General features: G+C 43.3%; 1 protein-coding gene across 1 annotated transcript in view; it reads right to left on the reverse strand.

The window, feature by feature from the left end:
- The window catches only part of LOC132078784 (disheveled-associated activator of morphogenesis 1-A-like), a 29,799-nt gene that overhangs the window by 2,638 nt on the left and 569 nt on the right, over positions 1 to 26,592 (reverse strand). Inside the window, exons 2-14 of the mRNA XM_059481111.1 lie at positions 18,955 to 19,059; positions 17,960 to 18,046; positions 16,921 to 17,094; positions 15,352 to 15,500; positions 13,406 to 13,561; positions 11,663 to 12,074; positions 11,005 to 11,167; positions 8,803 to 8,914; positions 4,513 to 4,603; positions 3,908 to 3,994; positions 2,168 to 2,320; positions 936 to 1,065; positions 630 to 662 (exon numbers count right to left, since the gene is read on the reverse strand). Of these exons, the coding sequence (XP_059337094.1) occupies positions 630 to 662; positions 936 to 1,065; positions 2,168 to 2,320; positions 3,908 to 3,994; positions 4,513 to 4,603; positions 8,803 to 8,914; positions 11,005 to 11,167; positions 11,663 to 12,074; positions 13,406 to 13,561; positions 15,352 to 15,500; positions 16,921 to 17,094; positions 17,960 to 18,046; positions 18,955 to 19,059 (1,852 nt within the window). The remainder of the gene's footprint in view (positions 1 to 629; positions 663 to 935; positions 1,066 to 2,167; positions 2,321 to 3,907; positions 3,995 to 4,512; positions 4,604 to 8,802; positions 8,915 to 11,004; positions 11,168 to 11,662; positions 12,075 to 13,405; positions 13,562 to 15,351; positions 15,501 to 16,920; positions 17,095 to 17,959; positions 18,047 to 18,954; positions 19,060 to 26,592) is intronic.

Raw genomic sequence — 26,592 nt, forward strand, 5'->3', positions numbered from 1 at the left:
CTACAAAATCCACCCTACAAAATCCATCCCACAAGAACCATCCTGCAAGATCCATCCCCCAAAATCCATCTTACAAAATCCATCCTACAAAATCAACCTCACAAAATCCATCCTATATAATCCATCTCCCAAAATCCATCTTACAAAATCCATCCCACAAGAACCATCCCACAAGAACCATCCCACAAAATCCATCTTCCATTTGAACAACCTCGTTCTGACGCCCCTGTTGACCTCACTGGAGTCCTTTTCAGAGCAGGAACCCAGTTTGTTTCCAGAAAGTTCTTGAACTCCTGGAAGTTTCTCCTGCTGCATTCCGACTCCCAGGGACTCTCCCAGCCATCCCTGTGATGGAGCACTGGTCCCACTTAACCTCTGTATTTTATGATAAACTCTATTTACCGTGGCCAGCACATTTTTTTACATTTCTAAACCACCTGGACACACTTCAGTATTTCTTTTCTTTTTTTAATTCCTCACAGTAACAGGGCAGGTTAAGCATCTCCATGGCAACTCTTTCACCTCAATGTTTTGAACCTTTAACTCTCTTTACAAGCCACAGAGGTGCAGTGAAAACCTGTTCCAAATGACTGCACAGAGCATGAAATGTAGAAACCACATTTGCATACCATCAACTTCAGCACTGAGGCCCTTCATGGATGCTGGAAGGGAAGAGAGAGGGGAAAAACATATAATAATAATTATAATAATATCTGTAACTATAATAATAAATGAATTTTAAATCATATTATCATTATAATAATACTTATAATAATACATTAATAAAATTATACAATATAATGATATGATATAACATAATAATAATAATGATGGTAATAATAATAATAATAATACCATTTTACAGTGATAAGCATAGAAGTGGAAGGACTTCATTTTTTATTTGTTGGTTATTTTCCCCCCTGCCCCCCTCTCACCATCAGGAACAGTTTCAAACTCGGTCAGCTCCTGGGGGAAGGTGGCCAGCTCGGGCTGGTGTGACAGGATCTGCTCCACCAGGGCGTGCAGGAGGGTGAAGGTCCTGTCCCTGCCCCTCAGCAGGGAGAGCTGCAACAGAGCACAGCAACAGCACACCCTGAGCTCCCAGCCCTCAAAAAATAAATAAAACATGGAAAACGAGCAGCAGAGATGCTGATAGACCCAGGTACGTTTGGCAAGAATGGAAAACAATGAATGAAACCTCTCCTTTTCATGTTGCTGTTTCACACACACACATTCCTGGCTCATACCTGGCGTCTAACCAGGGCCTGCAGCTCACACAATTGTCACAGACATCTTTTATAAAAATTCCTTTCTTTAGGATTTTTCCTCCTGAGAAGCTGAGAGGCCTCAGGAACAAAATGTAAATATTGATTATCTGCTGCTGTGGGATGCAACAGGTGCATCTGGGATTGGTCTCATGTGGTTGTTTCTAATTAATGGCCAATCACAGTCAGCTGGCTCAGACTGTCTCAGTCACTCACAAGCCTTTGTTATCATTCTTTTTCTATTCTTAGCCAGCCTTCTGATGAAATCCTTTCTTCTATTCTTTTAGTATAGTTTTAATATAATATATATAATAAAACAATAAATCAACCTTCTGATCCATGGAGGCAGATCCTCGTCTCTCCCCTCTCCCTGGGACCCCTGTGAACACGGTCACACACAGTTCCTCATGCCAAGGGATTTTAATAGCAGGGCAGGCAGCATTTTGATGCTCTGCCTCATTAGAGGCACAGTGTATTTATTCAGCAGCACAAAGGCAGAGCTGCTGCTTGAAAGGGGGGGACACAGCTTGTGATCACAGGCACCAGAGGATTCAGGGTTCAGCAGCAGCTTGGAACCAAGGCCAGGTGGTAAAATGTGAGTTTCTCATTAGGAATTATTGCCTCTCTCCACACTGAAAATAATTACACTTATCATTTAGTAGCACTAATATGCTAACAAACATTAGCATATTATTGCTAGCAAACCTTAGGACAGGATGACTTCAGCAGCATTTTGTAACCAAAGCCAGGTGGTAAAATGTGAGCTCCTCATTAGGACTCTCCACACTGAAAATAATTACATTTATAATTTTATAGCATTAATATGCTAATATTTGTTAGCATATTAATGCTGGCACACCTCAGGACAGGATGGCTTTAATCACAATGAGATATTTACCCACCTTGGCCAGAGAAGACAGTCGGAATCCTTTGGCCACCTCCTTCCCAGCTTTTTCATTCAGGTGGTTCCCCATGGCTAAAATGTACTCCAGGACAGCCACAAACTTGGGGCTGGACTGCAGCTGCTTGCTGGCTTGGATGTTCTGGGTGATCAGCTGGAACACACAGAGCTCCCTCAGACAGGCTGAAAACGGGGATAAACCCATGGATTCTGTCCTTCCCTCCCTGTCCCCAATCCCCCAGGGATTTTCTGCAGGGCCAAACCCCCCAGGACAAAGCTGGGCTGGCACAGCCACCCCTAAAGCAGTCACATCCTCCCTGGCTGCCAAACCAGCCCCGCCACAACAACCGAGCACAAAAAGGGTTCTGCCCAAATTCCAGGGGTCAGGGGATGCAGAGCCTGGAGCTCCGTCCCTCACCTCCCTCCTTTCCACTTGCACCAGCTCCATGCTCTTATCAGAATTCTCAGCGCAGTTTCCCCACAAGGAAGAATAATAATAATTTCCTGTGCTCAAACTCAGTGTAATTCAGTTTTCCCAGGGAAAAGCCGCCTCCCTTCTAGGGGTTTAAGCACAGAAGGGGATTTTGTTTTGAGTTTTAAAATCTGTATTTTTTAGCACCACACCTCTTTTCATCAGTCACCAACACAGAAATTTAAAAACAGGAGACGATGAAGCACCTGGGTGCACTGAAAGCTTTTGTTAAAGCATTCATAGCCCAGCTCAGGGCCAGAGGGTGCCGAAAGCCAAAATTCACATTGTCCCTTAGGATTTCAGGTGTATATTCTGTGCTTTAAAAATACGTGTTAGCATGAGTAAGAGCACACTTAGCCACTAATTAGCTCTTCAGCGAACATTAAATATCCATCAAAGCAAACAGTGACTGGAATAACTTCCAAAAATTCAATACTGGGCTTCAGTGGAGGACAGCAAAGGTGCAGGGTCAGGAGTGTCTGCACCTCCCCTGTGCTTTCCATCTGCTCCTCTCCTGGGCTCCCCTCACTGCTGCTGTGCTTTTAATCACAGCCAGGCAAAGGACGACAACTTGCTCTCACAGAAATTCCACATTTTGTTTTCATTCCCGTGCAGAACGAGGGCAAAACCTCTGAAACATTTTGGTGGTGTGGAAATGCTTGTTGTGAATCGAAGCATGGACAAAACCTGGTAGGAAGAGGAGGGTTTGGAGCAGCAGGGTCCGTCATGGGACTGGCGCTGGTGTGTTTGGGTCATGCTGGGGAAAGGCAGAGAGGGGCTGGAGCTCTGGCTCCCAAAAATTCCAGCCCAGAGCTGTGATCCTCAGGGGGAGCAGCTCCTCCAGTCTGCAGGAAATAAATAATAAATCTCTGGGAGATTTGTCCTTGCCTTAGAATGAACTTCCTCCTTGCCTTAGACCGGTTCTTTCAGCTCATGGGAACAGAACCTCCCCATGAAGGGAATTGAATTTTAATGGTGAAATTCACTTCTGGCTTATCCAAAGAAGGGGGAAAGTTTAATAACTCCAAAGAAAATGTTGAAGATATTTTCCTGTTCTTTTCTCTCTCTTTTGTGGAAGTCTATTCTACTGCCATGCCCAATATCCTGAACCTTGGTGGAATAAGGATGATATTAAACACGTAAGTGGAAAAAAACCCCAAAAATAATCCTCCCAAACTAGAGAGCCTTGAAATCTGCACTGAGGTGATTTGGGCCTCTCTTACCAGGCTGCCAGGATCACAAACACCCCAGGAGGGGCCCTGTACTCACAGGCTCCAGGTCTCTGATGCTCTCGGGGAGCTCACGGACGCTGAGCAGCAGATCCAGCCTCTGGCCCAGCTGGGGGATTTTACACATCTGCACACAATTGGGCAGAACCAGCATTAAAACTCACATTCATACCAAAACATGCAAATTCCTTTCATTATTTACTGAGCAATTCAGCTGTGCCATTGTTTGCCTAATTTCTGTGCTCATTTATTAATTTTGTTCTGGGCCTTGACTCTGCGGATACACTCTGCAGATTCACTGTGTGCTCCTGGGCAGACATGATTAAAATCCATTGCAATCCTTTCTTGTGAGCAAAAATGGTTAAATACCTATAATTCTATAGATTATGGCTTCTAGATTTTGGGTATCTAGATCTAGGTTAGGATAAATACTCTGTAGGAAGAGGAGAGAGTGTGACATGAAGACACAAAGGGATCCATAGTTCTCGTTTTGTTATCCCAAGTCTTCATCAGAATAATCCTTTTATATTGATTCTGGGTGAGATTGTAAATTTAAGTGCTAACCAACAGCTTCTTGCAGTGGTTTTAGCTTGGAGAGTGCCCTAAAAATAGGATGTGGTGTCTTTTAATATTGCAACTCCTCACCTCCAACATGAACTGGTCAACCACGTGCAGCTCTGAGCAAGGCCCCTTGAAGGACAGGTACCTCTCTGCATCTTTGGGTGTGGGCAGGTATCTGTAAAGAGAAAATTAAAATTCGGGATCCTCCTCATTCGGCATTCTGATGAAATAATTCTGCCATTCCTTGCCCTGGAATCTCCTGCATTTTGTGTGGTTTGTGTGTTTCATATTTACTGCTTATCCTTTGGAGGCAGTGGAACCACCTGGGAGATGGGAAGCAAAAGTGATCTGCAGACAGCTCTGGATATCTGGAAATGATTCCAACAGCCAGAATGCCCACCTGCAGATATTCAGAGAATTTAGAATGACAGAATAGTTTAGAAAAGGTGAAACCATGAGACAGAGGAGTTCAGGCCCTGATTTCCAAAGAGGTTGGACCCTTTTTTATCTCTGTTAATTCATAAATCACAGAATATCCTGGTCTGAAAGGACCCACAGGATCATCTCTGTTATCAAAGATATTATCACAGAATCACAGAATATCCTGGGCTGGAAGGACCTACAAGGATCATCTCTGTTATCTCATAATCTCAGAATATTCTGGGCTGGAAGGACCCACAAAGATCATCTTTGTTATCAAAGAATTTCCTGGGCTGGAAAGACCCACAAGGATCATCTCTGTTATCAAAGAATAACTGAATTATTACTGGGCTGGAAGGGACCTACAAGGATCATCTCTGTTATCTCAGAATCACAGAATATTCTGGGCTGGAAGGACCAACAGGATCATCTCTGTTAATTCATAATCACAGAATATTCTGCACTAAAAGGGACCCACAAGGATCATCTGTGTTATCAAAGAATATTCTGGGCTGGAAGGACCCACAAGGATCATCTTGGTTAATTCATAATCACAGAATATTCTGCGCTAAAAGAGACCCACAGGATCATTTCTGTTATCAAAGACGTTATCACAGAATCACAGAATATTCTGGGCTGGAAGGACCCACAATGATCATCTCTGTTAATCCATATTCACAGAATATTCTGGGCTGGAAGGACCCACAATGATCATCTCTGTTAATCCATAACCACAGAATATTCTGGGCTGGAAGGACGCACAATGATCACCTCTGTTAATCCATAACCACAGAATATTCTGGGCTGGAATGACCCACAAGGATCATCTCTGTTTATCCATAATCACAGAATATTCTGGGCTGGAATGACCCACAAGGATCATCTTGGTTAATTCATAATCACAGAATATTGTGGGTTGGAAGGACCCACAATGATCATCTCTGTAAATCCATAATCACAGAATATTCTGGGCTAAAATCAGGATCATCCTGTCCCTCCTGGCCCTGCACAGCCACCCCAACAACCCCATCCGGGGGGGGTTTCTCCTCTTTACCTTGATTTTTACAGGGTTTTTCATTGCTGAAGCAGTGACGGCGCAAAGCACAGACCCACAGCTTCCTCACGAGGTCACACAACACCCTCCAGGGCCACAGATTTTGAGAAGATTGATGTTTTCAGATACGCCTCCTCTTGGAAAAACAAGCACAGCAGCACAGCTGCCTTCCTTTGGAGATGTGCCTGCCTGTGTGAGCCACCACAGAGGGAATTCACAGCTTTTCTTCAGAAAAACCAAACCCATGGCACAGCTCGCGTGTGAGCAGTGTAAAGAAGCTGAAATAAGTATTCAGGTCTCCTCTCTTCTCTTTGTCTTAAAACAAACCTCTAAATTTGCAGCAAGAGTGATTAAACATTCATGGGCAGAGCTACACATTTCCAGTAAAAATCAGGGAGTTTACTCAAAGATGGAAAAAAACAAATATTTTAGCATGTTAAGCACAGGACAAACACCAAGATTAATTTTACTGTTGTCAATAATTAATATGACATTTCAATTGTAAAATTGCTGGGGGTTTGAATGAACTCTAGATTGTAGCAGATGAAAATGCAATCCTTTCAGCCCACTTTACCATCAAGGAAAAAAATGAATTTTCATTCAAAAATAAGTTAGCTGTTGGCAAATGAAAGGGTGTTTACTCATCATTAAAAATAGTTTGAGCTTTTAAGCAAATTCATAGAACATATTTTAAAAGGTGACAGCAAACATCTTCATTTATTCAGAAGTCTGATACCCCATAAAATTCTTTAGCTGCATTATGCATAGAAAATGGAAATAACAGATTATCTGGAAGGTTTAAAGCTTAAAGCATTAAACAATGGGAGCCATGAGAAAGGAGGCACAAAACCACGTGCGTGCATTCCATACATATCTTTGTACATGAATGCAGCTCTAATGGAATTTGCACAATGAAAAAGATTCCCATTTCCCTGGAAAAAAAATTAAGTTTAGAGAGACATGGAGTGCTTTGATGGTAAGACATGAGGATAAAGAATCATCCAGAGATGGAGAGGTTTCTGTATCAAATTCATTCCTGAAGTTCCCAATGATATCCCACCACTTCCACTGGATGCATGAGTAGGACACTCTGCCTTGAAAACGGAATTTTGGTTTTGACTTTAAGTATTTTTCATTCTCCAATAGTAGGATGTTGACATGTTTTAAGTAATTTTCACTCTCCTGATGCCTCAGCTTTTAGCTTTTGTGTTTTTCACATTCTGTGCTGCTTTAGTGTGTGGGTCTGGGTTCACATCAGGGCATGGTGAGCTCTGTGCACAGAGCAGGGAGACAAAACCATCCCTGCTCCAGCTGGGCACCAAGGACAAATGAGCCAAATCTCAGCCCAGGAGCACAAACCCCGTGGGCTGGAGAGAGAAAAACAAGCAGGGTGGGACTGCCTGGGCTAAAGCTGGAATGGGACAATGAACTGCAAGGTGCAAATGGAGCAGAGCTGATCCCAGGGACAGAGCCCGTGCCCGGCCGTGCATTTTGGGGCCATTTTGGTTCATCTTGGGTGCAGCCCTGGCTGGGCTCTGGTGCTGCCCAAGGTGGGTCCATGGAGGGGATCCTGTGAATAAATCCCTGCTTTATTCTTTAGCTCTGCCCAGCCTTCTAGATCAGCCTGCACAAGGCATCACTCCAGTAAAAGGATTTTGACATCCTTAAGTATTTTTCACTCTCCAGTGGTAGGATTTTGACACTGTGCCCTGGCTCAGACCCCCTGACAGGTACAATTTGCACTGAGAGCAATTTTCCAGCCCTGTCCTGTCCTGTTTGGACTCCTGTCCTGCCCATGGGTGGAGTGCTGAGTGCCCTCCTCGTGTCCTGCCAAGCCCACCACAGAGCCTGGTGCCAGGGGAACCTGCAGTGGTGATGCTCCAGGAGAATTCCTGCTCCTGCCATTCCCCAGTGCCTTGGGAATAATCCAATATCTCATTTTGGGATGAGTCTCAACTTTACACTCTCAAAACTCTTGGGGTGGAAAAAAATTCAGTTTCCTTTCAATGCAAGATTCATCGATTTTGGCAGTAAACAACAATCCCAGGGACAGAACCCTTGAAGGCAGATAGGATGGTTTGAATCCTTGAAATTATTCAGCAACAGAGCAAGGCAACAATCGATATCTCTTACACATTCCACTGCTGGGAATATTCCCTCAGCACTATTGCCATCAAAGAAAGACTTCAAGGAAAAAAAAATATGATATTTCAAGCTTCATTGCCATCATTATTATTATTATTGTCTGATGGCAAAGAGCCCAGAGGCCATAAATCAGTGATGCCACAGCAGTTTCAGCAGCCTGGAGATCCTGGACTGAGCCTGCAGCGCCAGGACTGAATCCTGAGTGTGATAATTCACTTGTGGGGAGTTTTGGAAGGAATTTGAGATGGGACTTTTGAGTTGATTTTTGATGATGCTGTTTATTTTTCTCATTTACTACACAGTTCAGCTCACATCAGTGCATGGCTCAGAAGGTCACAATGCCCTTAGTTACAAGACCCTTAGTTACAAGGAGTTTCACACCAAGCTTCTGCATGTAAAAATGTTTATTAAAATGGCCCAAGTATCACATGGGGACTGGGATGGAACAGATCCCACTCCAGGATCCCACTTCTTTCCTTTCTTTCTACATCTCAACCTATCCAAAAAGATAAATTCCAGTGAATTTCACACACCAATCGTTTGCTCACACTGAAATCTGTCCAGCTACAGAAATCTCCACTCTGCTCCAAACCCCCAATCCCTGCCACACAAATATTCCCAATATCCCACAAACCTCCTTTAACTCTTGTCTGCCTTCCTCCTCTCCAAGCCAACTTTCCAAACTTCTCTTCACTTGCAGAATATTCTGCCTTCTCCAAAAGGCCCCAAACCCAGACAATTCCCCCCAAAATTACCTTCTCAGTGCTGTAATCTGCTCATCTGTGAGCCCCCCACTCTCCTCGTGGACGATGAAGAGTTTGTCCTTCAGCTCACTTGGTTTTACACGGAAACTTTTAAGGAAAATGTCTGGAGAAAAAAGATTCTGGGGTTACTTGGAAGGAAGTGCTCAAGGCAAGCACTGAACTATCTTACCTATATTTAGCAGAATTAAAAAAGAAAGGAAAAAAAACCCAAACAACCAGAATATAAAATATTTAGCAGCTGCTATTATACGGCAAAATCTCAGTCTTCATATTTTCTTTAAATTTACAGAGCAATCATCACAAAAAAACAAATCTCAGGATGATTTTCTTGTCTCTGACTGATACCTGCTCCCTGTGTGGCAGGAATTTCTTTTTTCAACAATAATCCACTAAAGAACTTAATTTCAATTTATATTTTCTCCTACACTGGCCTTGAATTTAGTATGGAAATGTCTCAGAATTCTCATTTTCCTCTGGTGTTCCACTCACAATCTCCAGAATTTTGAACCTACTGGCATTTTAAGGCTTCATGGTTTTATTCATTAATTTAAGGACTGTGGTTTGCAGCACTTGCAGGAAGATTAATCAGAATTCTCAGGATCAAATTAACTTTTGATCTGAGCACTGTCCATTATAATAAGGATATGCCAAAACTCTCACTGATGAGGATAAGATTAAGAAAGGGATGTAGAACATCTCTGTGAAAAACGCTGTGAGAGGAACAGGATCAAAAGGAGGAATTGTGCTATTTGCAAAGCAAAAGAAAGGCATTTCCTCAAAGAAACTGCAATAATTTAGTAGATAAAAGTGCTATTACAAGATTCTTTTATCTGCAACAGCACTTTGCCATCACTCTTCCTTTTAACCCTTCAAATTGTTAGTCAAGGGATGCAATAATTCTGAGTTATCTTCATTTACATGTCCCAATTAAAACTTTACACGCTCTCCAAAATACATTTTTTTTCTTATTCATATTCATCAAGATGAAATCATTAAAACTTCAGAATTGACTGCCCCAAATTCTTTACACATGTAACCATCTTAAAGCATCTCCAGGTTATAGAAAATTTTAGGAGAGGCATCTTTGTAGCAGAAACCAGGGTGCCCTTTGAAGAACAATTACTGCTGCTCCTTTAACATCCACCACTTCTCGTCAAGGGAATGAAAGAGCTTTACAGTATTCTGTTAGGAGCAGCAGGGCTGGGTGCTGAGCTGCTTCATTAGCTTTGAAAGGCTGTTCCAGGTCAGGCTTTGGGTGGAACCTCACCTGAAGGAGGAGAGCAGAGGGTTGTGCTCAGGAACAGGATGCTGAGCCCTCGGACAGGGAGAAGACAAAAATTCCTGCCTGGAGCTGCCCCAAAGGCTCCTCACCCCATGTACAGGATCCTTGACCCCACTGCAGCTCAGCACTGCAAGTTCTGCCTCCCAGCCTGCTCCTGGGGGCTTTGCAGCCCATTAAATTGGAAAAGCCTTTGCAGTCAGAGGCTCAAATTGACTCCGCAGGTGTTGAGGATGGCTTTACACATCTGCCCCAAGACAGCAGCATCACAGCTTGTCGCAGACATCTTTTATGAAAAATCCTTTCTTTAGGGTTTTTCCTCCTGAGAAGCTGAGAGGCCTCAGGAATAAAATGTAAACATTGATTATCTACTGCTGTGGAATGCAACAGGTGGATCTCTGATTAGCTTATGTTAGATATTTGTAATTAATGGCCAATCACAGTCAGCTGGCTCGGACAGAGAGGCGAGCCACAAACCTTTGTTATCATTCTTTGCTATTCTATTCTTAGCTTAGCCAGCCTTCTGATGAAACCTTTTCTTCTATTATTTTAGTACAGTTCTAATGTAATATATATCATAAAATAATAAATCAGCCTTCTGAAACATGGAGTCAGATCCTCGTCTCTTCCCCAACCCAAAACCTCTGTGAACACGGTCACAACAGCTCAGTGCCACAGCCAGGTTTGGATCTTAAACAAATCAGCTTGGGGGTTCATCTCTACAGCAAAGAGCCCCTTTGGAGCAGCTGAGCCCTGGGGTCTTGTACGAAGAGAGAAGCACTGAATGAAAAGAGGATTTCCACCCAGCCTCGATCGCCGCCTGTGAGTGGCAGAAAGCACAAGCAGCAAATGCAGGCAGGGCTCAGCCCGGCTCCCAGAGGGCATCTCACAGCCCCTGCTGTGCATCCACTCACTGAAGTTGTGTGCAACTTTTCTGTCCAGCAGGATGTGCTGATTCACCGGAGGCTCGCTGCCCAGAAGCACTGCTGTGTCCTGGATCTGGAACTGCTCACACAGCCTGCACACGTCTATTTGCCTCTTGCACGGGTCACACGATGCCCAGACAGATTTTTGGATCTAAAAATACAGGAGGGACACAGGGTAAACAGCAAGCCAGGAGAACAGAGGCCCTTTGTTCCATGCAAACACAGAGAGGGGCATCCAGGTCATTTTGTGGCCCAGCTGCATTCTTATAACTCCCCATGTCACATGGGCTACAATATTTAGGTTTTTTTATCTTTAACAGCTGCCGGTCCCTATAGGACATGAAAGAACACAAGCTCACACTGCTGTTCTCAAGGTGAAGAAGAAAAAAGGAAGTTTATTTTCTGACTCCAACATTTATAGTTTTCCAAAAGTGACTGTTAGATTGGAGGGTGACAGTGCCACCTCTCCAATGACACCGGACAGACCAACAGTCTATCAGATTTGTCTTCTTCTAGAAAAGAATGCAAAACAATGAGTTATTTACAGAAAGTGTGGGAGAAAGTTGGCTACAAGAATGTCAACATCAGAAGGCTGAGAAAAATCATTAAAAAACAGGGTGACAGCTGCCCTCAGTTTCATCCTCACCTTGTCCCAGGGAACTGGATCCCAGTGGAAGGCCTTGGTTCTCTTGGCTGCTGGAGGGGCACTGCAGGGCTGTGGCAGGGCAGGAGGGGCTGGTGGCACCTGAGCCCTGCCCAGGGCAGGTGGCAGAGCTCCTGCTTGGGCTGCTTGTCCCTCTGCAGGCTCTGCAGGCTTGCTCGGGCCGCTGCTTGCAGAACCGCCATCAGAGCGGGCACTCTCCTCTCTCTGCTCGCTCAGAGGCGCCACGAACTCCTCACAGTCGGCCTCGGGGATGCTGCAGGCCGCAGAGCCCTCCGGGGGCAGGGTGGCAGCGCTGCCCGGCTGGCAGTGCCGCTCCAGCAGGGACAGCCACTGCCCGAGCATCCTGCCAGCGACATCGGGGGAGCGGCTCTGCACGCTCAGCGGGACCCGCAGCCTGCAATGGGAAAACCATCCAGAAACAGCGGCAGGAGGAAAAAATCACCCAGAAACAGCGGCAGGAGTGAACAGCGTCCTGCCCAGCACAGGGTAATCCAGCTGATTCTGGTGGCCTCATTCCTCCAGGAATGTTCTTTCACTCTGGGCCATCCTGAGCTTGTGTTGCAGCACCTCTGTAGAGTATTCAAAGCAACCTCCATGGCAAGGGGGAATGATGAGGAGTACTCCATTGGTATCAGAAAGCTAATTAATTACTTTATTATACTGTATTTATCTATATTTATATTACACTACATCTAAACTGAATCTGCACAAGCACTCAACTCCTCCGAGCAGAATCTTGTGGCTGTCTGCTGACCAACAGTCTGGAGATGCGCTTGGAAACAAAACCCCATCGCTTTGGGTGGCCAATCTCCATATTGCATTCTACTTTGGCACAAACACAGGAGCAACGATATATACCCAATATTCTATTATATATATATACACACACACACATATATATATATATATACATACATATATATATACACATATATATACATATATACATATATATACATATATACATATATACATATATATACATATATGTAAATATTATATATATAATATTATACAATATATATTATATGTATAATATATTATATATATAATATATTATATATATTATATATATATATTATATACATATATATATGTATTACCAAATATGAGAAAATAATTATACTATATTACTCTATATTACATTACACTACATCTAAACTATATTTTATTATATTATATATATTATAATACTATTATTATATAATATATAATACTATGCATATAATATATTATAATACTATTATATTATATATAATAGATACTATATATATAATAATACCATTATTACATAATATATAATACTATATAAAAATAATAATTATATATAATACCATATATATATATATATATATATATATATATATAATAAATATATGTTTTACCAAATATGAGATAAGAATTATACTATATTATTCTATATTATATCACACTACATCTAAACTGAATCTACTCAACCCAACCAGATCTCGTGACTGTCTCATGACCCGCAGGACACAGCTGGCAGAGATTGCTCAAAGAAACAAAACCCCATCACCCTGGGTGAACAATCTCCATGTCGCATTCTACTTTGGCACAAACAATGAAATTAAAATGGCTTTTTTCTTTCTCTGAGGCTCCTCTCTGCGACTCCCAGCAAACATCCACGGGAAGTGGTGCCCTGCTTTTCTCCGTGGAGAGCAGTGCAGCCCCAGCTGTGCTTTGGCAGATCTTTGATGTACTCACAGGTAGCGGTGGTCCCCGGTGTGCAGGGAGAAGGAGCTGCAGGCGCTGTCCCTGCCGAGCGCCAGGCTCCCGGCTGCCAGGGCAATGGTGGCTGCAGGGCTCCTGTGCCCCAGGCTGTACAAGGTCAGCTCTCCCTCCCGCAGCTCTGCCAGGCACCTGAGGGACAAGGGATGCACACGCGGCTCATTGGTGTCCTCTTCACACAGCCTGGCACCTTCCCATGGCGATAAATCTCCACATTCCTACAGCATCCTCCACGGAGCGGCCACAAATATCAATAGCAGAGCGTAAAATCTGTGAGGTGTTCTTATCTGAGAGTTTCTTGCTTTCATCTGACACCCAAATAAAGTGTGACATAAAATCTGAACAGCCTGCCATGCCCAGTGAGAGCTAGAATTACATCTGACCATCAATTCAGAATGACACAAGTCCTGTTAATTTTTCAGCCATGCTCTGTCCCTCCCTCTCCATTTGCTCCTTTTATTTATTTGGGGTAGTGGATCTTTGGGACTCTGAGCCATACAGGAATCCACCTGTGACTGAGTAGTGTTTAAGGCTCCAGGGTTTGTGTGTCTTCCAGATTTCACTCCACCAAGCTATAAACAAATCACCAAATTTAGTTCCCCATCTTCCAGCCCAATATCCCTCTCCTGGAAATCCTGTTATCCTGTTACTCCATGGCAACTCATCCTGGATCTTCTCATTCCCAGGAAGGAATGGGTTAAAATATTCTGCTCCTGAGGGCTTCCAGCAAAGTGACTCTGCCAAAATTTGGGGGAAAAAGCTCTTTAATTTATAATTAATCCTGGAAGAAATGGCCGGAGCATACAGAGCTTCCATTCCATCAGAGTCCTGTGCTTCGGCCTCTCCTCTGGAATTCTGCCCTGCTCTTTTTAACAAAGGTCCCAACAGGATTTTGGGCTTTACCGTGGGTTTATTGCTATTTAACATTTTCCTCCTCCTTTTTCTGGAAGGTTTCTGCCTTTCTTTATCATTGTGGCAGTTCTACAAAACTCTCCCTCCACTGTTTCTTCCAGGTGTGGCTGGTTGATTAAGGTGTTCTGTGAAGAATTTAAGCGAATATAGCTGCTCCAGAACAAATTAAACATAAAATAAAAATTGCATCAATTCCCATACAAGCAGTCAAAGTGATAAGAATTGTTTAATGGAGCTGGCAGTGCCATTGATCTCTCCTTTCTTCCAGCAGGGACTTATGGGTTAATCAAATCTCCAGGTGCTCCCACCATCACTTACTTTACCAAGAAAAAAAAGAAAAAAAAGGAGGAAGAGAGAGGATAAGTACCAAGAAGAAAACAACCAGGGGTTTGAAGATAAATAAAAATCCATTTTTGTTTGTTAACAAACCTGTTCAGTGCTGCAAGGTAACAAATCCTGGATGCACTGGAGGATAGTGTTTACAACACATACAGTGGCAGCCTTTTAAAAGCAATTAAAATCATTTTCTGTGAAGTGTGAAGTCTTTTGTGATAATTATCCTGTGCAGATAATTACAATATGAATTTTTTTTTCATTAGCTAGACAGAATTTTTTCTTCTCTCTTTCCTTTGGCAGTTTAAGAAATTTCCAGGTGTTTTAGGATCTGTCTCAGGTTTGTTTGCAGAATGGGAGCAAACCATGGAAAACCACTGGGTTACTGAGAATCGAGGGAAAAGTGAAGAGAGGAAAAAAGTCCCACCATCAAATTTGTCCTGAGCACCATCACCATTGGAGATTTGTGCAGCCAATGCTCCCAGCAGGCTCCAGATCACAACTTTGGTTTTTTGGGTAACTCTATTGCCCTGACAGGTCATTGCAGTGCTTCCATCTCATGCAGACTGGGCATCTACCTTTGCACTTTAAAAAACAACTAAATAATAAAGTTCTTATTGGCACATTCAAATCTAAATGCATCTACCAGAAGTTTTAAGGAAAGCCAGAGCTCATACTTCACCCATTCAGTGGAGGTTAAGGTGTTCTCCTGCAAATCCAGCAGCCCTTCGTGGATCACATCACATTCTGCAGCTCTCCCAGGCCAGGACTCCACTGGTCTCTTGTAAGAATTGCTCTGAATAACTCTGCTCAGCAGGTAGATTATCTAGATAATAAGTGGCACCAGAGAAAAAAATATTTTCCACATTAATTCCCTTGAATAAGACATCAATATTTGGATTTTACAAGTACAAAGTCACAATCAAATGGGTAAAATAAATCAACATAAAATAGCCCAGGGCTTTCTATGATGCAAAACTCCTTAACTGCAATTCGGTTTTATGGCCACTATTCTAAACCTGTCAGTCTGAGGAGAATATAATTTTACTCTGAAGGGGTTACTGTAAGCCAGAACTTTTTAATTCACACACAAAGCAGTCCAGGACAAATTTTCTCTTCAGCTCAGTTCAAGCCCAAGCAGCACTCGCTTGATTCAGCTGAAAATCTCAGACAATGCTCAAAGATGAACCACTGAGTCTTTTCTCAGCATGAGGACAATCCTCATTCATCCTCAAAATCGGGCACTTTATGAAATACCTTATATAGAGAACAAAAAGTGCTTGGGAAGCTGCAATGAGGACTCAGCTGAGCACATCCCCAGCTCTGTTTGCCTGTTTTAACACTCCAGAGCAGCTCCCCCCATGCTGTGGCTATATTATATTATATTATATTATATTATATTATATTATATTATATTAATTAGCAAATATGAGATTATGATTGTTTTTCTTTCTAGAAAAAATATTATATATAATATATTATATATTATATATAATATATAATATATAATATATAATATATAATATATAATATATAATATATAATATATAATATATAATATATAATATATAATATATAATATATAATATATAATACATAATACATAATACATAATATATATTATCTATTATCTATTATCTATTATCTATTATCTATTATCTATTATCTATTATATATTATATATTATATATTATATATTATATATATATTATTATAATATATACTTATATATATGCTACCAAATATTAGATTAAAATTGTTTTCTTTCTAGAAAAAAAATATATTATATATATTATTATAACATATATTATATATTATATCTATTATTATTTTATCTATTATATATTGATATATATTATACATAAAAGTTTTATTTGTTATTGCATATAAAATATAATTTTATATATTATTATAATATATCGCATATAATTTTTATATATATATACATATATATATATGTATATATATATATATATATATATATATATATATATATACACATATATATATGTGTGTATATATATATATATATATATGGGATAGTAATTGTTTTTTTCTTTCTCTGAGGTTCCTCCCTGCGATTCCCAGCAAACATTATCACATTATCCTTGGGAAGCTGAGCCTTGCTTTTCTCTGTGAATAGAATTGCAGCCCCACCTGCCTGCACAGTGCCTGGGTCCTGCTGGGTGCCCCCATCCCAGCTGTTATTCCCCTCAGCGCCGTCCCAAACCCAAAGCCAAGCCCACCTTCCTCTTGTCCTCCAGGGACACAGCCTCCAGCTCGTAGTGCTGCCTGCCGTGGAACAGGATGCTGAAACGCCTCCTCTCCGAGTCCTCGCAGCCCCTGACTTGGGAGAAAGGGAACTGCTTCCTGATGGTGCCCTTCTCGATGTTAAAGATGGTCCTGCTGCTGAAATCCAGCTGCAAGAGGAAATTCTGCATCACCCGAGGACATCTTTGTTGAAAGGCAAAGGCAGAAGCCCAATTTTGTTCAGATAAAAGAGCAGAATAAATATAATTGAAAAATTACATTCCGCCACCAAAATATTGCCCAATGTTTGTTTTAGTGACAGATATTCCTCGTAAGCTGTGTTTCCACACGTCTCTTTTGATGAATATGCATCAATTCATCACTCTGGAATATTATTTCTTTTTAAATTCTCCATATCTCAAAAGCCAGTGCAGAAACTTCCCCTTCAGCCCAAACTAACAACAGAACCACTTATCCAGTTCCTCACTCCTTCCACTCCTTAGAACTCCAGAATGCAGTTCTAAGTTAAAAGTTAAAACTTGTACAGACCACACCACCAAACGTGGCCTTTCCCTCTGTCCGGTTTATAGCAGGGAACTTCCAAAGCAGAACCTTTCTCAAGATTATCTCTGACTTTTGAAGGCTGCTGGTAATTAGAGAACTGAAATTAAGCTAATCCAGATTCCCAGACTGATAACTTCCACATCTGCTACACATCTCTCCCTTTTTCCACTTTATGCCTAAAGAAATAATCTTTTCATTCCAAAAAAAAGGGTGGATAATGCTGGAAAAATTCCATTTTGTACAGTTAAGATGTAGTAAATAAAATCCACCCTGTAGCATGCATGATTTGGACTTGTTCATTAACAAATGCTGTCCAAACTACAAAAGTTTTAGTGAAATCCAGGAAAAAAACCATTAAACCTTAGTCCCTGACTTCATGAAAGCAGGAAATCATCATCAGGTGTTGTTGCCAGAAGCTGGCTTTGTTATATTGTTATACACTGCACCAAAGGTGAGAATTTTTAGGGTTACCTGCAGAATCCGTTTCTGCCAGCGGTAGTGTTTGTATTTGTAGATAATGAAGTTAAATTGGGACCCAGTTAACAAATCCTGGGGATCCTGGAAAACAGAACAGAAATCAGCAACACATCCCACACTGGGATAATGTTTGGCCACCCAAACCCTGCTGTGCTCGGGTGAAATCTCTCTCTGTGAGCAGAAACAGCCCTGGAGCCCTGCAGGAGAATTCCACGTGGAGACAGATGGAAAAACCCTCCTGACTTTTGTTAATCACCTTAATGAAGGTGGAGAGGGACATTATTCGCAAAGGAAGGGATGGGACACAGGGAATGGCTTCACACTGACGGAGAGCGAGTTTGGATTGAATTTGGGGGAGGAATTCTTTACTCTGAGGGCGGAGCAGAGAAGCCTTGCAGTGCCTGGAGGAGCTGCAGGAAGGATGGAGAGGGAGGATTTGCAGGGGATGGAGGGACAGCACACAGGGAATGGCTTCACACTGAAATTGAGGAGGGTTGGATGGGATACTGGGAGGAATTCCTCCTGAGAGGGTGGGCACAGGGTGCCCAGAGCAGCTGTGGCTGCCCCTGGATCCCTGGAAGTGTTCCAGGCCAGGCTGGACAGGGCTTGGGACAGTGGGAGCTGCAGGGAGGCGGAACAGGACGAGCTTCAAGGCCCCTTGCAACCCAAACCAGAATGGAATTCTGCATTTCTGGGACTCTGCCCCACATTTATTAACGCAGGACTTGTTGCCAGCCTTGGAATAACAACCCTTGTGTGGGTTTGAGCTCCCCAGCCCAGGCCATGCCAGCATTTCCACGGAGCAGCCACCACACAGGGCACAGGCAGCACAGCCAGCTGTACCTGCCCTGCTGGGTTGGGAGTTGGGCTCTTTGTGACCCCCAAACCAGGACTGTGTCCCTGAGAGCAATGCACACACCCTCCTCACTCAGCAGGGCTCTCCAGAACATCTGAACACATCACCAGACACATCAAAGCAGCAGCCTCACCTTCTCAGCATACCCCTCCCTCTGTGCCAAATGCAGAGCTCCCTCAATGCTCACTTCTTTGTTTTTCACCATGTTCATGATTTTGAGGATTTTTTCCTGGCTTAACTAGAAAAAAAAAAAAAATAAAGTCAATCAAATGCTTTTAGAGCCTGGTTTTTCATCAGGCTGTGAGGATACAGAGTGCTTGTGACACAGTCACAGCAGCTGCCATAAAATTACAATTTCACTCATATTTTATATTCTACTGACAGCCTGCCCAGCAAATATAATCTCCCTTTGAAACCTGGTCAAAGTCCACAAGACATCAAATATACAGGGGCTTTTACAACTTGAGGAGATGTGGTGGTAATATCTGGAGATAGAACTGCCAGGGGGAAACCCTTTTGAGTCAGAAACCCTTTTGAGTCAGAAACCCTGGCAAGAAGTGCAAACATCAATTTTGCATGGCAGCCTGCCTCATCCTGAGTGCAAAGCCCTGCACACAGGACAACACGAAGGAAAAACCAGGAGCATTTGAAATGTTCAGGGTGAAGAGGGGGCAAACTGCTGTTGGTACAGGGAGCTGCAGCTGCCACGGGGACTCAGTGAAGCACATGAAAAGCCAGAGTTCCACTTCCCCTTTTTCTCTCCCCAAAACAGGAGCTTGATCTGTCAGTGAACTCACACAGGAGTTTGTGTCACTGCTGAGTGCAGCAAGGCAGTGCCAGGGTTTGGAGGGGAAAAACCAACCCTGCTCTGAGCCAGAGCCTGGGCGACAGCCACTCCTCAGCAGAGACAGAGCTTGGAAAAGCCTGGAGGTTTGACCAGCACAGCCCAGGAAATTGGAAATCTTTTATGCAGACTCCAAGATCCAAGTGGTTCCCTGTGCCCTGAGAATGGCTTCACCACCTGGAGAGATTCCAGGGCTTTCCAAAGGTTCCTCCCAAACTCTCCAGGTGGACGGCCAGGTGCAGAGCCCAGCAAGGCTGTGCGGGAGCAAGGGAAGGGCAGGAGGGTTGGGAAGGGGCCAGGAGGGTTGGGAAGGGGTCAGGAAGGTTGGGAGGGAGGCAAAATTCCTCTATTACAAAGCAGGCACATTAAGGAAATACACAAGATTGTGTTAATAATGACCTCACTTACCTGCCAGGCTACAGCAGCTTGTTTAAACCAGATTAAATTGTCATCACCCTCCCCAAACTCAGCACAGCCACACAAGTGCTTTGAAAGAATTCACAATTGAAGGAAGAGCCTGGGGCTCCACACATTCTCTGGAAGGAGAGGTGAGGTTTTTATACTTTTGGCCTGGTATAAAATGTGTTTAGAGGCGAGAGAGGAGATTTCTGCCCTGCCATGGCCCCTCCCAGGCCTTCCTGCCTCTCCCATTTACCCAAAAGGACCCACCAGAGGGTTTGCATGTAGGAATATCACTGGGAAAATCCCAGATCTGCCAAGACTCCATGAAGGAAAATGATGTGGTTGAAGCCACATCATCCAAGTGGTTCTTGATCAGGGCAGAGGGAGCGCCCAGCTCGTGGGGCACCGCTCAGGGGCAAAACACCAGATGTGCTCCTCTGGCTGCTCTCTCTGCAATCCACTGCCCCAGAGGGTCACAGGGTGCCTCTGGCTCCTGGGCACCCCCTGGGCTCTCTGGGCTTCGCCAGGGCACAATCCAACCCTGCAAACCTGCCCTGGCACCTGAGAGCTCTTCCCTGCCCTGCCACCCGAGCCATTGGAGCCACTTGCGGCTTTTTGTTCTCATTCCTCTGATCCCACCCTGCCTGGATCCTGTGACCGCGCTCACAGGGGTCTTATGTTGAGGGAAGAGACGAGGATCTGACTCCGTGTTTCAGAAGGCTGATTTATTATTTTATTATATATATTACATTAAAACTATACTAAAAGAATAGAAGAAAGGATTTCATCAGAAGGCCAGCTAAGCTAAGAATAGAAAAAGAATGACAACAAAGGTTTGTGGCTCGGCTCTCTGTCTGAGCCAGCTGACTGTGATTGGCCATTAATTAGAAACAACCACATGAGACCAATCACAGATGCACCTGTTGCATTCCACAGCAGCAGATAATCATTGTTCACATTTTGTTCTTGAGGCCTCCCAGCTTCTCAGGAGGAAAAAATCCTAAAAAAAGAATTTTTCATAAAAGATGTCTTTGACAGCATCCCACTGCAGAAATGCTCCTGGGATGTGTGCACTGGAAATGTGGCCCCCCAACAAGAGATTTCCATCCAGCCCCCCAGAACTGTCACACACGCTGGTGTGACAGGGACACACACCACCCCAGGCACACCTGGGGATGCTCACAGCTCACCCACCCCATCTCTGTCACCTCCTGAGACAACAAAGCCCAGCCATGCAGAAATCCTGCTCCCTGCACCAGAGAGGAGAGGTTTTCATTCAGCTCCAGTCAGGCTTTTCGTTATTGAGCATTCCTGACTCGTGTCCTGATGAAACATTGAACATCCTCAGCTGTTCTGGCTGTGCAGGATGCAGGGAAGGGGCTGGCAGCGCTTGTTCCAAACCCTCTGCCCTCCAGCAGCTTCTGGAACTTTCCCCTCTAAGGAAAAGGATCAGGCCAGGCCTCATTGCTCATTTACAGGGAGAAAATTCATTAATTTTGAGGCATAAATCTGACTGAAGTTCACCCTGCCTGCATGCTGAACGTGCCATTTAAGTGATTTTCAGACCACAGACACAATCTGGATTGCCTTAAAGCTCCAGCCTGGTGTTATCAACCTCCCTCCCCTAATTTATTCACTTTCACCAGGTTTGAACTCAGCCCAAAATGTTCTGAGTGCTCCCAAGCATTTCCAGGGCAGTGGTTTTCCCCCAGGACTGGGGTATCTCCAATTTCAATTTCCATGAAACCTCAGCCCAGGTGACTGATGTGGCATTTTTATGTGGCAATGCCACCTCCTGTAGCCTAGAGACAGACTGATATTATTTGTCAAACAGAGCTGCTATTCATCAAATAAATTATCCATCTGTAATAATGTTTTGCATTATTTTTGCAGATCCATATGTGGCTGAATAGCATCTGTCAATATTTATTCAAAAGAGAAGGGATTCATCAAGCAGGAGTTGATTTCCTTGAAAACATTGGAAATTCTGCCACTTCCAGGAGGAGCCCAAAGATATTTTATTGTAATTTATTTCTCACTGGTACAAAGGCATGGAGTGATTGATTGCAACAACACCAAAATCTCCAAGAACAGTTCTCAAAACCATGAAGATATAAACTGGTGCCCAGTGGTGTGTCCATAGCACAAAACCAACAATTTTAACTATTTGCAATATTGAAAATATCACCATATTGAGGAATCTCAAAGCCCTAAAGTTTCTTAAAATTCCCTCTGAGAAAAATGACACTTTCTAGGTCTCAGACTTCAGATTTTCCCTCAATCACCACCATGGAGCCTCCTGCTCCATCAGCCCTGAGAACTCACCAGGAAATGACACTTGGGAGGTAATTTCACTGCGAAAATTCAGGATAAATTGAGTGTTTGCACAGGAGACTGCTGTAGTTTTGTGCTATTTGAACACTGTGATCTGCTGAAGGACTGGAGATGATTTTTATTAAATTTGCAGATTTTGATGGGCAGCTGGAAAGAACTGAGAAGGGGATTTGAATTCCAAACAGCCTTGACAAATGAGGACAGCAATAATCTATAATTCAGCAAGCAGAAAAAAGGGGAAAAAAAAAATCTGGATTTTTTTTCAGCAGGAGCTGCCAGCTTCACAAGCACTGGCTGAAACACATTTTGTGCAGAAAAAGCCCAGAAGTTGGAGCAGCTTGCAAAGTGACAGCAGCTCCCACCATGGTGCTGCTGCAATAAAAGGGAATTTCCCTCGGGGAGATCCCAGACAGCAGCAAAACACTGAAATCAGAGAGCTGAGCACTGACAGGGGATCCTGCTGGAATAGGGGGGAGGTTTCCGTGCCACAAGAAAAGACCTGGATGGGTCCAGATCAGGATAATGAGGGCAATAATGGAAAAATGGGATTTCCAAGGGAAGGATTGGGATTTCACAGCCTGGGGAAGGCACAGGGTCACCAAGAGCTGCTGCCAAAAGGGAGGAGCAGGAGGCTCCCTCTGGGTAGGGGTGAGGAGAAATAGGAGGGAAAATTACAGCAAGAGAGAGAAAATACAGCAAAAGAGAGAAATTACAGCAAAATAGTGAAATTACGGCAAAAAAAGTGAAATTACATTACAGCAAAAGAGAGAAATTACAGCAAAAGATGTTCTTCTGAGATGTCTGGAAAATATAAGGATAACACTGAGCCATGCAAGGAAAATGATGGGGTCTCCTGCCACTACACACCCTTAAGAAGAATTAAACAAATTAAACAATTAAACAAATTCTTCTTGAGAAGAATTAAGTTTTGGCCCATATCTAACCTTGTTTTGCACTTTAATTAAGTACAAGGCTGCAAAGGACTGAAGGCTCAGTTTTCCCAGGGGGAAGGGGCAGGCAGAGATTTAAAAGCGTTGGAAAACTCCATCCAGCCTGAGAGCTTTTATTTCCAAAAGGAAATCCTGGGAATCTCCTCCATTGCTGCTTTATCAGAGCCAGCCTCAGCATCACCACAGCCTGTGGCCTGAATATTTTAAATTAGATTTGATTTCAGAACGATCCTTCAGTGTGAACTTATCCAGCAGTTTCCTGGTGTGCTGAGGGACAGTTTAAATGCTCTGCTACAAACTGGACTGAAATAGAATAAAGGGGGTGCCTCATACAGGAGCATTTCAGTTTGCTACTGAAATAATAACATTCTGTGCCTTTAGTGATGGTAATTAAAATAATCCACAGCGATAAGAAGTATCAAGGATTATCATATTTGTGAGAATCAGGTTAATTTTGCGACGAAACAAAGATTGCTGGGATACTTAAGAGCCACATCTCAGTTTTTTGGAGAAGAACGTGCATCCTTCTGCTCACAGTCTCACCTTGCGCCCCTCATGTCTTGTAAAAGAAAGATTAATTCTGGGCTGCTGAAATTGCTAAGTGCTGAACAAGAGGTTTCATCTGCTGCAGGTTTATTAAATCACATTAACACCTGCTCAGCAAGAGGGATGGGGAGTGACAGAGAGAAAGCAGCTCTGATTTCGTGCGCGTTTCACTGAGGGGCTCCACCAGTTCCCTGTTAATTAGCTGGAACATTTAATGAACAAACCCTTCGTTATGTTCTAATCAAAACATGGACTAAGAGCTTGCAAAAAAACCAAAAAAAACTAAAAACCCAACGAGCATCCATCTGCTGATGTATCATTTCTGACCTGGCTTTTCCTGGGTTGTTGATAAATCATCCTAGAAAAATATTGAGGTAAATTTCTCCTTGTCCATCCCCTCTGAAACTCTGACAGATTCAGCAGGATGTGATCCTTGTCTCTATAAATGGTTTTGTTCAGTTCTCAATACTTTAAAAATACACTATTAATAATTTAAAAATACACTATTTTTTCCAACAGGCAGATTCCTCAGGATCAGCTACCTGGATGTCTATTTAAGCTGATCTTAAAGTCAGAAAATAACTTCTGTTCAAAAAAAGGTTGGGGATTTTCATCATGCTCCCAGGAGAATGAATATTGGGAAATGAATATTGGGAATATTCATTCTGCCACTTCCAGAAGGAGCTGGAGGAAAAAAATAAAATTAATATATAAATAATATTAAGATAATAAAATACAATAAAATATCCCAAATATATTTTATTGTATTTTATTTCTTACTGGTATATGAACATATACTTTATTGAAAACAAAAGTGGTAAAGGTATGGAGAGATTGATTGTAACAACATTAAAATCCCAAAGGAATTTGGGCAATACTGAGAATGGAACAAGGAGCTCCAAATGGCTCAGGAGCAGGAAATTTAACTTTTTTTGGAAACTGAGGGGGACACACCTCAGGATGTGCTTTGGCCCTGTCCCTCAGGGGTTGCTCTCAGGGCTGGATGCACCTTCATGAATACACAGGTCAGAAAATATGGAAAATATTTAAATAGAATTGATCCCTTGGTAAGTATACAGCGAAAATCCACCTTAAGCTACTTTGAAAAGACCAGGGAAATAAAATTTAAAAAAAATTTAAAAAAAGGGAAAAAATCAATCATCTAAGAGAAGTGGCCTTTAAGAAAAAGTCTGATGAAAATTGTAGGGGAAATCCATGGGGATAAAGCACTTTAAAGCAGTTGATTAAAGTAAAGCAGGGTGGAAGAGCACGAGGGTCTGACCTTGCACCGTGATCTGAGCAGCTCTCAGATGAAAAGCCCCAGCAGGACATAAAGTCTGCCTTCCAGAGGAGTTCACAAGCGGTTCAAATCTCGATTTCTCAGGCACAGTTTGTGTTTTTTGTGGGTATTTTGGTGCTCCCTCAGGCTGAGCTGTGCGTGCGCTCTGCTGGCGGTGGCACTCGGTGACAAGTGGCACCACCTGGCCGTGGTTTCCTGTTGGCTCTCGCTCAGCCAGGCCCTCTGCGGCCGCCAACATTTGGTTATTTCCACTCCCGTGCTGCCCCCGACCCCCCAGCAGTGCAAAGGGAAGGTGAGAGGTTGCTGAGCTGTCTGTCTGTGTGTCTGTGTGTCTGTCCATGTGTCTGTCTGTGCTGGGGCAGCAGGGAGAGGGGAAACCCTGCCGGGCTGGGACTGCGCCCTCCCAACGCCAACAGCTGCCCCAAGGAGATGGCAGCACCTCAGCATCTCCTGCAGCAGCGCCAGGTGCAATTTATGGCTCTTCAGGTGGATCAGTTGATGCGTGCGAGCGCAATAATTCAGTGTTTGGATCACCCATTCCTGCCCCTGCCCTTCTGATTTTCCCCTCTGCCTCTGCTTGGAGGAGGAGAACTTTCAAAGCGTGCAAGAGCAGCCCCTGCCCTGTTCCCCTGTGACAAACCAAAAAACCAGAAATAGGGGGTTTTTTTTCCTCCTCCTGTTTGTGGGATTGCTCTGGGGTTTGCCAGAGCCTGGACTGGCAAATCTCTCACTTGGGGAACCAAGCAAGCAGGGCTGGATCCTCCCCAGCCCTCAGCCCTGGCCAGCCAGGGAGCTCAGAGCCTGCACACAACACAGCCCTCCTTTTGCCTAATTGCTCTTTTCCCTAACTGGTCTTTTCCCTGATTCTTCTTTTCCTTGATTGTGTTTTTTTCCCCGATTCCTCTTTTCCCTGATTCCTCTTTTCCCCGATCCCTCTTTTTCCTAACTACTCTTTTCCCTGATTTCTCTTTTTCCTGACTGCTCTTTTCCCTTATTCCTCTTTTCCCTGATTGCTCCCTTTCCTTGTTTCCTCTTTTCCCTGACTGTTCTTTTCCCTGATTGCTCTTTTTCCTGACTGCTCTTTTCCCTTATTCCTCTTTTCCCTTATTCCTTTTTTTCCCTGACTCCTCTTTTCCCTGATTCCTGTTTTTCCTGACTGCTCTTTTCCCTGACTGCTCTTTTCCCTGGTTCCTCTTTTCCCTGATTTCTCTTTTCCCCTGATTCCTCTTTTCCCTCTGCCAATCCCATCATCTGTCCCAGGAGCTCCCCACAACTCAGTTCTCCAGGTATTTTAAAACAAATTTTGGAACAAGCAGGATGCTCCAAGCCTCTGTGTGTGGCAGGCACTCAGACAACCCACAGGGCTGCAGGCTGATGTATATTCAATCCTGGCAC

Source organism: Ammospiza nelsoni, chromosome 12 (assembly GCF_027579445.1).
Source record: "Ammospiza nelsoni isolate bAmmNel1 chromosome 12, bAmmNel1.pri, whole genome shotgun sequence".
In the NCBI taxonomy this organism is placed as follows: domain Eukaryota; kingdom Metazoa; phylum Chordata; class Aves; order Passeriformes; family Passerellidae; genus Ammospiza; species Ammospiza nelsoni.